Consider the following 12,807-nt stretch of genomic DNA (forward strand, 5'->3'; position numbering starts at 1 on the left):
GAAGAAATGCTCAACCCCTTTAGCCATAAAAGAAATGCAAATCAAAACAACATTGAGATACCACCTCACCCCAGTTAGAATGGCTATAATCAAGAACTTTAATAACAACAGATTCTGGAGTGGATGTTGTCACAAGAGAACCTCACTGCATTGTTGGTGAGAGTGTAAACTTGTTCAACCACTTTGGAAAGTTGTATAGAGTTTCCTCAGAAGCTCCACATAGAGCTCCCTTATGACCCAGCAATTCCACCTTTGGGCATTTACCCAAATGATCACAAACAAGACGTACTAAAGCTACTAGCACAACTATGTTTATTGCAGCATTATTTACCATAGCTAAGATATGGAACCAACCCAGATGCCCTTCACTAGATGAATGGATCAAGAAAATGGATCAGAAAAAATGACATTGCCCCATTTGTTAGGAAATGGAAAGACTTGGAAAAAAAATTATTAAGTGAAGTAAGCCAGGCCCAAAGAAACATAGGTCCCATGGTTTCTCTTATTTGCAATAACTAGTATATGTCTGAGACAAGCAGAAAAAGTCAGATAAGTTGATGTTAGGTGAAATGAACCTCAAGATAAGTATTAAAATGTTTTTGCTTTCATGCAATTGTTTCTAACATATTTATACGATGATTTTTTTTGTTGCTTTGTATGTCCTTCCCCACGGTATAACCCCTGCTTTCACTGTATTTGATGTTGGTATAATTTGTGGAGGAGAAGGGAAAAAAACAAATCGTTTAAAAAGGGATACAGGTGGAACCACTGCAAAATGAGATGTACAAATCGTTATGTCAAAATAAGAACTTTACAACTTTGGCGGGGTTGGGGTGGGGAGCTAGGGGGAATGGGGATGGGGGGGAAATGGGAAAACATGGGAATGGGAAACAAAGGAGGAGGCAACAATGCTTGATAAGAAATGTACTCATTATCTTGCATGTAATTGTAACCTCTCTGTATGGTATTTTCACAATAAAAAAAAAATTCCACATAGAGCTCCCCTATGACCCAGCAATCCCACTTTGGGGCATTTACCCAAATGATCACAAACTACCAAAGCTACCAGAACAACTATGTTTATCGCAGCATTATTTACCATAGCTAAGATATGGAACCAACCCAGATGCCCCTCGGTAGATTAATGGATTAAGAAAATGTGGTATAAATACACAACAGAATTCTCTGCCTCCATCAGAAAGAATGGCATTGCCCCATTTGTTAGGAAATGGAAAGACTTGGAAAAGATTATATTAAGTGAAGTAAGCCAGGCCCATGAAACATAGGTCCCATGGTTTCCATGATTTGCAATAACTAGTATATGTCTAGGAAAAGCAAAAAAATCAAAAGCTGTGTACATATGACCATATAAGATAATGCTAAGCGAAATGAACCCCAAGATAGGGACACAAGTGTTTTTTTTCTTTCTTGCTATTGTTTTTAATGTATTTATAATGTACCATGTGATTTTTTTTGTTTCTTTTGTATGTTCTTCCCTGTGGCATAACCCACCTTTTCTCTGCATTTGATTCCAGTGCCCTAGATCTTGTATATACATTTTTATAATTTGGAGAGGGGAAAGGAAATAACAAAATGCTTAAATATACATGTTAACCCATTGTAACAATGAGATGTACAAGACACTATGCTGAAAACAAACTTTACAACTTTGGGTGGGGAAGGAGGTGGGGAGGAAAGGGATGGTAGGGGAAAAACAAAGGAAGGGGTAACAATGCTCCATAGGAAATGTGCTCATTACTTTACTCATGTAATTGTAACTCCTCTGTACAGTATTTTTACAATAAAAACATATATATATATATGATCACCCCAAAAAAAGAAAGATTTAAGGGTTCAGTAAAAAGAATTTTCTCTTTTTTGTTCCCTAGATCTGAGCTTGGGACTGGAACTCGGTACCTGTCACTCTCACTCATTGGCTAGTGCTCTACCAATTGAGACTTGCCTCCAACCCTGTAAATATAATCTTGGATTGAATCCAAACAAGAAAAATGATCACTTTTCCAGAATATAATTACCTTGTCTCACTAGTGTCAACTGGTCTCACCAGTGTCAGTAAGTCTCACCAGCAGTTGTGATTTGAGGTGGATGATGAAGATATACATAAAAAATTATTGGTACAATTGAAATAAGGAAAAGAAATCAATGGCTTTGATTCTGACTGATCATGTCTATTAAAAGAGGAGTTGTACAACAAAGTTCTGACTATAAAAATGACCTGAAACTGAGTTGAAGTATTCAATACATAACCCTTTATTGAGTCCTTCACAATTAAATCACAAAACAAATGACTCTTGGAATCTTCTTGATATCTTATTAGTTTGAAATGTTTCATATGATTTTTGTCTCAGAAGAGCTATGAAATTAGTTAAATGATATGAAGGCATATGGGGTTTATATAAACTTTATGGAATACTCCTAAACGGATCCAAATTTAAACAACTATTGTCTGGAAATAAGTCTTTACTCTCTGCACTACAGAATTATAACCTATTAACAAAATAATTCCAGCTCTACTCTGAACCATGCTGGAGACAGATCTTCTGACTTCGTCATAGAACATGAAAATGAAGAATGAACTTCTTCTTTGCATGATGTGGAAATTGTAAGACTAACAAAGTAATAGGGTAGTTAATTAGGTCAGAGTATCCAGTTAATTATCCTCTAGGAATGACAGTATTTGTTCTCCATGATCAAGCATGAACAGGTTTAGAGGACTAGATATTAATTACCAGATTTTCTCACCTCTTCTGTAGGTTTGAGAAAATATATTCACTTTCACTTCATTTTTATTTTATTTTTTTCAGTAGTGAGCCTTGAACTCAGGGCCTGGGTGCACTTTCCGAGCTCTTTTGCTCAGGGCTAACATGCTACCACTTTGAGCCACAACACTATTTCCAGTTTCCTGGTGGTTAATTGGAGCCTATATTCTTACAGATTTTCCTGCATAAGCTGGCTTTGAACTGTGATCCTCAGATCTCAGTCTCCGAAGCTAGGGTAATGGGTATAAACCACCATCACCCAACTAGTATTTTCATTTTGAATGTACAGTTTACTTTAAATGTTATTTAATAATTAAGTACTAGAGATGGCATAATCTCTATTTCCTGTATACCCAAACTATAGGAAATTGAAATATTGGTGAAAACTGCAATCTTGTTACATGTGTTGGGATGATCATAAACAAGCTGCTCAATATTTTAATAAGGGTTTACCAAACTATAAAATGAATGTCTAATTCATTCTGTATTCAGTTGCTGTATTCATATATATGAATCTGTATAAGTAGTGGGTATGTAGTGTTATATAAATATGTGTGTGTATCTGTAGTTATGGTTTTACACATACACATACACACATATATACACATAAATATATGATAGATCTAGCTTAATGTCCAAAGGATAGTACATTTTCTTTTTCTAATATTTGTATATTCCTTTTCATTTAGCTACATAGGTAGCTAATGATAATTTCACTATTTTCTGACTCCTTATTTGGAACATTTCCCTATTTTGTAAATGCTATGGACACATCAAGAGTTTTCAGTGGAGTCAGTGCAGGCTTTTGTAAATCCTAATGACCAACAAAGCAAATGATGTTTTCAAAGATACAGGACACACTGTGAGTTAATGGATAATCAGTAAATACAATGTTATATATGATGATAAAGAAACAAACTACATGAAAAATTTGACACAACAGCATTTTGCTATAAACATAATTTTAACTACAGATTGACATTTCACAAAAACACTCTAGTGAGCATACTTGAAAGTAAAATTGACTACTACTTTAAGAAAATCATTTGTAAGTACAATACTTTAACTCACTTCTTATATATCCTGCTATTACTTAGATTGTCGAGCATATTTTAATAGATTGCCTTTCTGAATATTGTGAGATGGATGCCATCATATACTGAGTCAAAATTCTGCATACAAATTGGCAATTTTTAAATTTTTCTTGCTACCTCTAAATTATCACTTGAACTTACTCTTCTTTGAGAGAAGATACTTGCTTCACAGTGTTATAAAATTATCTCTTTTCATAATTTTTCTCACAACATTTGTGACTTCCTTATTTCTAAGACTATAAATAAAGGGATTTAATAAAGGAATTACTATAGTGTAAAAAACAGCAACAGATATGTCTTTATCCCCTTCATTAACTGAATTTGGTCGAACATACATAAAGAGAAGAGAGCCATAGAATATTGACACAGAAAGGAAGTGGGATGCACAGGTAGATAAGGCTTTTCCTCTTCCCTCTTTGGATTTCATTGTGAATATAGTGAAAAGAATATAGAAATATGATACTAGAACTATTGCAATACTAAAGGCTTGAATTGACCCTGACATGATAAGTATCATCAAATCATTAACATAAGGGTCAACAGAGGAGATTCTGTATAATGGAAGGACATCACAAAAGAAGTGATTGATTTGGTGAGATCCACAGAAAGTTAACCTAAACAATAATGCCACATGGATAGTAGAATCGATGTGTCCAGCTATGAAGGCCCCAGTGGCCATCAGAGTGCAGAGTTTTTTTGACATCCTGGTGTGGTACTGCAGTGGGCTACAAATGGCCACGTAGCGGTCATAGGCCATTGCTGCCAGAAGAAAGCAGTCAGCAGTTTCAGCAAGACAGAGAAAATAAAACTGGACCATACATTCACAGAGGGAAATTCTTTTATCTGCAGAAAAGAAGTTCTCTAACATTTTGGGGGCAATGGCACAGGAACAACAAGCATCCATGAGAGCCAGGTTTCCCAGAAAGATGTACATTGGTGTGTGAAGACGACGTTCCGCGTATATCAATGCCACCAATCCAAGATTCCCCACCATGGTGACCAGATACACAGCAAGAAATATCACAAATGAGATCATCTTTAGGCTTGGATTTTCTGTAAATCCTGTGAGGGTAAATTCAGTAGTGCAGGAGTTGTTTTCATTCATTATTACTTTGTCTGTGAATTATGAAGGTACAAGATTTTATTTGTATGTTTATAGTTTTCTCCTCATTTTTTTAATTACAGTTAAAGATATTTCTTCTTCTTGCATCCCAGCTTTCTCTGGAATACAGTTAGTTGCACTGCTAAATGGAAACTAGAGGAAGAGAATTAATCTGCAGATGATCCCAATCAAAACAGAGACTTTATCTGAGAAAATAGTTAAAGCAAAATAAAATAAGGAAATAGCTCAAGTGATAGTGCTTTCCTCACAAATAAATACTAGTACCACCACAAAAAAATCATTGAGATTCCACCTCACCCCTGTTAGAATGGATATAATCAAGAAATTTAGTAACAACAGATGCTAGAGGGGCTGTTGAAAAAAGGGAACCCTACTGTATTGTTTGTGGGATTGTAAACTTGTTCCACCACTCTGGAAAGCAGTATGGAGGTTCTTCAGAAGGCTCCACATAGAGTTCCCCTGTGACCCAGCAATCCAACTTTTTGGGATTTACCGAAACGATCACAAACAAGGTCATACCAAAGTTACCAGCACAATTTTGTTTATTGCAGCATTATTCACCATAGCTAAGATATGGAACTAACCTCACACACAGTGGAACTCTATACCTCCATCAGAAAGAATAACATTGCCCATTTGTTAGGAAATGGAAAGACTAGGAAAAATATTAAGTGAAATAAGCCAGGCCCAAATAAACATAGGTCCCATGGTTTCCCTTATTTGCAATAGCTAGTATATGTCTAGAACAAGCAGAAAATGTCAAAAGCTATGTACATATGAACATATAAGATGATGTTAAGCGAAGTGAATCCTAAGACTGGGACACAAGTGTTTTTTTCCTTTCTTTCTTGCTATTGTTTTTAATGAATTTATAATGTAATATGTGATTTTTTAAAATTTCTTTTATATGTTCTTTCCCCACAGTATAACGCCTGTTTTCATTGTATTTGATTCCAGTGTTCTGCATCTTGTATATACATTTTTTTTAATTTGGGGAGGGGAAGGGATATAACAAAATGCTTAAATAAGGATACAGGTTGACCAATTGTAACAATGAAATGTACAAGACTCTATATTTAAAACAAACTTCACAATTTCGGGGGAGAGGAGTTAGGGAGATGGGCCAGGAGAGGAGGTAATAATGCTTGACAGGAAATGTACTCATTACCCTATTCATGTAACTGTAACCCCTCTGTACAGTATTTTTACAATAAAAATATATCTTAAAAAGTATGATAGCAGTATGATAAATTTGTTCATTAGAGATTGCAGCAAGGGCTAAGGTAGAGAATATTCATCTTTAAGGCTGATTACTTTGGAAAGTTAGAGAAATAAACATCCATAGATAATTTTGTCTCATTTCTTTTCCCCAAAGTAACACTCATTTCAATAAACACTCTGTACCTGCCATTAGTATTGTTTATTTTGCCGAGATATCTAAGCCTTGTAAGGCTATAGAGTGCTAGTTGATGTAGTTTAATATCTGAATGTCCCAGTCCACACCTATCATATTTTCTAAGTTGTGGAGCTGTCTTCTATACACAGGACAATGTACAATATGTTGTGTGTAAATCTTTATGTTTGCTTCATGTTTTTCATTTGTAAACAAGTTGTAATGATATTGTAAATATTTTAAGGCTGGTTGTTACATAATTCTGTGAAAGGTATTGTAAAATATTCTAGGTAAATGCATGGGTGTGCTGCTCAGGTAAGATACATGTGACCCTGGCTTCAGTCTCTAGGGAACACTACACACACACACACACACACACACACACACACACACACACACACACACATCCTGTAATGGAAAAGAGAATGCATTCCATTGCTGAATCTGGTCTTATAATTTGGGAGGAATGACCTTGTTAATAGTACTCTTCCAATAACCTCTTTGCAGCTACACATAAGTACTATTAAATTGGTAGTAGGAAAATAATTTAAATCAATTTTTTAAAATTGCATCTTTCAAACTATAAAAAGTTAAAGAAAGAAATTGCAGAAGACACTAGGAAATGGAAAGACCTCCCATGCTCTTGGATAGACCGACTTAATATAGTGAAGATGGTAATACTGCCAAAATTAATATACAAATTCAATGCAATTCCTATTAAAATCCTAATGATGTACATCACTGAAATACAGAAAACAGTCCAAAAATTCAGATTGAACAACAAAAGACCTAGAATAGCCAAAACAATTCTAGGGAATAAAGACAACATGGGAGAGATATCCATGCTGAACTTCAAACTCTACTACAGAGCTATAATAACAAAGACAGCATGGTACTGGCACAAAAACAGACCTGAAGATCAATGGAACAGAATAGAAGATCCAGAAATAAATCCACAAGCCTACAGCTAGCTGATATTTGACAAAGGAGCCAAAGACATATAATAGAAGAAACACAGCCTCTTCAACCACTGGTGCTGGGAAAACTGGGCAGCCACATGCAGAAAACTAAAAGTGGACCCCAGCTCATCACCATGCACCAACATCAACTCAAAATGGATTAAAGACCTTAACATTAGACCTGAATCTCTGAAACTACTGCAGGACAGAGTAGGAGAGACACTTGAACTAATAGGCACAGGAAGAAACTTCCTGAACAAAGTCCCAGGGTCACAACAAATTGGAGAGAGACTCGACAAATGGGACTACCTTAAAATAAAAAGCTTCTGCACAGCTAAATCTATCCCAACCAAGCTAGAAAGACAACCAACTAATTGGGAAAAAATATTTACCAGCAATATATCAGACAAGGGGTTAACATCCTGTATATACAGGGAACTCAAGAAACTAATCCCTCCCAAACCTAACAAACCAATTACTAAATGGGCAAGGGAACTAAAGAGGGACTTCTCAAATGAAGAAATAAAAATGGCAAAGAAACACATGAGGAAATGTTCATCATCCATGGTGGTAAAGGAAATGCAAATAAAGACAACCCTGAGATACCACCTTACCCCAGTCAGAATGTCCCACATCCACAAATCAGCCAATGACAAATGCTGGAGGGGATGTGGAGAAAGAGGAACCCTATTACACTGCTGGTGGGAATGTACACTTATACAACCACTTTGGAAAGCAGTCTGGAGTGTCCTTAGAAAGCTAAAGATTGACCTCCCTTATGACCCAGTCATACCACTTCTAGGCATCTACCCTGAACAACAGGAACCAATATACAAGGTCACGTGCACCTCCATGTTTATTGCAGCACTGTTCACAATAGCTAGGATATGGAAACAACCCAGATGCCCCACCACAGATGAATGGATCCAAAAATTGTGGTATCTATACACAATGGAATATTATAATGCAGCCATTAGAAATGACAAAATAATGGCATTTGCAGGGAAATGGATGGAGCTAGAAGGAATCATGTTGAGCGAGGTAAGCCAAGAGCAAAGAGACAAACAGTACATGGTCTCCCTGATAAGTGGATGCTCAATCCAAAATGTTAGGTGATACGACAAAATTAACAAGACTTAAGAAACAAAGAACTCCCACTCATCTGGTCAAACCACTACTAAATATCCCCATGCTGCTGATCACATGTATGGTGTATATGTGTACACCGTTATATGCTATAGACTGTGATAGACAATTTGCTCCAGGAAAGTTAGAATGAACTTGTGACTTTAAATGAGCATCATTATTCCACAATACTGTGAAATTTGGGAAATTATGTAATCACTTAATCACAATTAAAAAAAAACAACCTTGGGGAAGGTAGGGAGGGAAGGGATGGTAGGGGGAAAACAATGGAGGGGGTAACAATGCTCAATAGGAAGTGTACTCATTACCTTGCTCATGTAACTATAACCTTCTGCATAGTATCTTTACAATAAAAAATTAAAAAAATAAAATTGCATTTTTCTTTAAATTAAAATGTATATTTTCAACTTTGTTTCATCATATCTGTTTCATAAAATTCAATAAGAATATGTGATAAGCATACAGAATTAGAAAGATAAAATGATAGATTTTACACTTTAATTTTAATTTAAAAAAAGAAAAAATTAAAATCTACCACTTCTCAAAAATTTAACTGAAATTATCTCCATAATTATTTGCATAAAATTAAAATTTGAATTCAAATTTTCTTTTGATGTAAAAAGTAATTTTATATTATTTAAATAACCCATTGGGACATACTAACTGATTAACCTAATTGCATAAATTCTATGGGCAAAATGAGCTTGTATTTCCATATTTATCACATTAAAAAGAAGAGAATAGAATCTATATTCTGAAGCATTAAATATTAAAAGTATTTAATATAAAAGTATTAAATATAATCTATGAAATCCTCATTGGCCTTTATTATTTAGTTATTATCTTTAATTTTACCTACATAATTTGAAATTTTGTAATGAGAAATTCAGATGAAGTACAGTATTATATCATCATAAAACCACATACCTCTTAATGTTACTATAGAAAGATAAGAAGATGGTTAAATTTAGGAACAATGAAAAATATTGCATAACATAAAGACATATTTATGAATATTATATTTAAAAGTAAAATTTAGTGAAACTCTTGTCTTACCTACATTTTGCAGAGGTTTTTGCATGTTTATTATTAAAGTGTTAGAATATATATGTAACTTGTTCAAAACATGTGAGTTAAGAGAATGAAGTTTCAGAGACTACCTGCAGGTCAGTGGTGGTAGTTGTGTCTCTTGTCTTGCAACATTAAAGAGTTCGTCAAATCCTAAAGGAATTTCCCTGACATCAGTACATTTCTGTGGGGACACTAATTCCTAAAAATACAAACCACTTGACATTAATTAAAGATATTCTGTGAGAAAACAGGGGTAAAATAAATGACCCTCACTGAAGTATGTTTGATGATCATTTGGTTATTTCTGTGTAATACAGTGGATTGGTTGAAGCTTATACACATAGGATAACTGTGCTATTTACTGTTGAAACATTATCTAACCTTAAAATATCTAACCTAAAAATATGTTCACAAACAAGACCACACTAAAGCTATCAGCACGACTATGTTTATTGCAGCCTTATTTACCATTGCTAAGATATGGAACCAACCCAGATGCCCCTCAGTAGATGAATGGATCAAGAAAATTTGGTATATATACACAATGGAATTCTATGCCTCCATCAGAAAGAATGACATTGCCCTACTTGTTAGGAAATGGAAAGACTTGGAAAAAAATATATTAAGTGAAGTAAGCCAGGCCCAAAGAAACATAGGTCCCATGGTTTCCCTTATTTGCAATATCTAGTATATGTCTGAGTCAAGCAGAAAAGGTCAGATAGAACCCTAAGATATGTATTCAAATGTTTTTTTCTTTCATGTAATTGTTTCTAACACATTTATAAGATTATTTCTTTGTTGCTTTGTATGTCCCTCCCCCATGGTATAACCCCTGCTTTCACCGTATTAGATGCTGGTGTAATTTGTGGAGGGGAAGTGAAAAACAAATCATTTAAATAGGGATTCAGGTGGATCCATTGCAACAATGAGATGTACAAGTCATTATGTCAAAAACAAACTTTACAACTTTGGTAGGGAGGGGTGGGGGGTTGGGGGAGGATTGCGTTGAGGGGATGGGGGGAGAATCGGATGGGAAGGGAAAACAAAGGAGGAGGCTACAATGCTTGATAAGAAATGAACTCATTATCTTGCTCATGTAATTGTAACCCCTCTGTACAGTATTTTCACAGTAAAAAAAAATAATGATGGTTGGAATTTCATTATGTGTGTGTGTGTGTGTGTGTGTATGTGTATACCATATTTTCTTGATTCAATTGTCCAATGAGGGACATCTAGTTTGATTCCATATCTTGGCTATGGTAAGCAATTCTGCAATAAACATGGTTGTGTTGGTGACTTTAGTCTGGCCTGGTTTGTGGCCCATTGATAAATGCCCAGGAGTGAAATTGCTGGGTCATAGGGAAGCTCTATGCATAGACTTTCAGGGAAGAGACTTCTACTCATCCATCAGAAAGAATGATATTGCACCATTCGTAAGGAAATGGAAATGGAAAGACTTGGAAAAAATTGTATTAAGCAAAGTAAGTCAGAGCCAAAGAAATATAGGCTACCTGGTATCTCTCATTTTTGGTAACTAGAATGTGCCTATAAATCTACTAGTAAACATATGGAATGACTAAAATAAATTAAAACTGGGACATGATAGTCATTAACATACAGACGCCAAAGGAGGCTATGCATAAGAGTTGTGGACAAAGGCTCCATAGCTATGGAAAGATGATAATACAAAATAATATTTTATGAAAGGAACTCCAAGAATAGGAAACAAGAGACATTTTTTTATGTTCCATTGTTGCTGTTTTAGATTTCTTTTCTTTTTGTCTGTTTGTTTGTATTTGGAAGGGTAAGAGAGAACATATAAAAAGTGGAACAAAGATGAACAAATACAACAGCGATGATTACTATCACTGTGGAAAATGAACTGGATATCTTATGGGTGAGGACAGGAGGGAAATTATTGGAGAGAGTGATGGAAGGGAAGACCTGATTCTAAAAGAATTGTACTTATTGTACCTGCTTCATATAACTCTAACCCTTCTGTATATCAACTATACAAATGCAATTTCAAAAATATCATGGCTGTTTCTTAGGTAGTTATATGGCAAAGTGATGTGTAGTCAAGTTGTATTGCTGACAAACCACAGCTATACTTAGCATTAAGTTGCTTTAGAATGAATCAGTAAGTGCATATAACAATAGAGAGGGCAAACTTGCTCAAAATACACTTTATTTCTAGAGAATACAATGAAATTCTTTTATCCCTGAAGTATACTAATTAAAATATTATTAAAATAGAAATAAAGTACTAGTCCAAATGTCTGTAAGTACTTTTATATCGAAGATAGAGGTCAATTAATTCAATGCTCTCTTGAAGATGATTTAAAAGTAAAAGGATCTCAGGAATGGGCTTTTGAATGGAATGAAAGGATGGAATGGATAGCAGGCACATAGTACTGCACTCAGCCATTGTTTGGGATCTAGTCTCAGAAAAGTTTTGCCAGTTCTGGCTTTGAATCATATTTCCCTGTTCTATGCATACAGTATGATTAAAATCACAGGCTTACATACCCATGCCTGATTTGGACAAGCCTTTGTGGAACTGTCAACGTCATGAATGAAAAGAGGAGGAGGAAACTATCACAGATTGGAGGAAAATAAGGAGAGATTATAACTTATTGGATCCTCGGTTAAATAATGAAACATTAACATGATATAAGGGAAAATAAAAAAAAGCTAGATAAATGATATTGCCTTAAACTTCAGAGATTCTGTATGGCAAAGGACATAACTAGCAAGATAAATAGAAAATAAATAAATAAATAGATTGAGAGCACTTCACTGGCAGTACAACAGACAAGGGCCCATATGAAAAATATATTTAGAGTTCAAAAATTGACCCCCCCAATAACAAATCTTCAAAGAAACAATCACCCCATTAATAAGTGGGCTGAAGGATTAAGAAGAGACTTCTCTGAAGAGGAAATAAGAATGGCCAAGGGACACATAAGGAAATGTTCAACATCTCTGGCCATAAAAGAAATGCAAATCAAAACTACATTGAGCCTGGTGCAGGCAGCTCACGCCTTTAATCCTAGAGACTCAGGAGCTGAGATCTGAGGTTCTCAGTTCAAATACACTCCAGGAAAGGAAGTCTATTAGACTCTTCTCTCCAATTAACTACCAGAAAATCGGAAGTGGTGCTGTGGCTCAAGTGGTGGAGTGCTTGCCTTGAGCTGAAGGGCTCAGGGACAGGGCCCAGACGCAGAGTTTAAACCCCTCG

At 35.2% G+C, this 12,807-nt stretch overlaps 1 protein-coding gene across 1 annotated transcript; it reads right to left on the reverse strand.

Annotated features, from left to right (window-relative positions):
- Positions 1-4,040: 4,040 nt before the first annotated feature.
- Positions 4,041-4,979, reverse strand: LOC122105505 (olfactory receptor 5K3-like). Its single transcript, XM_042676747.1, has one exon. The coding sequence runs from the start codon at positions 4,977-4,979 to the stop codon at positions 4,041-4,043; it is 939 nt and encodes a 312-aa protein (XP_042532681.1).
- Positions 4,980-12,807: the final 7,828 nt, after the last annotated feature.

This window comes from Dipodomys spectabilis, unplaced genomic scaffold (genome assembly GCF_019054845.1).
Source record: "Dipodomys spectabilis isolate Male_0828 unplaced genomic scaffold, ASM1905484v1 ptg000032l, whole genome shotgun sequence".
NCBI lineage: Eukaryota > Metazoa > Chordata > Mammalia > Rodentia > Heteromyidae > Dipodomys > Dipodomys spectabilis.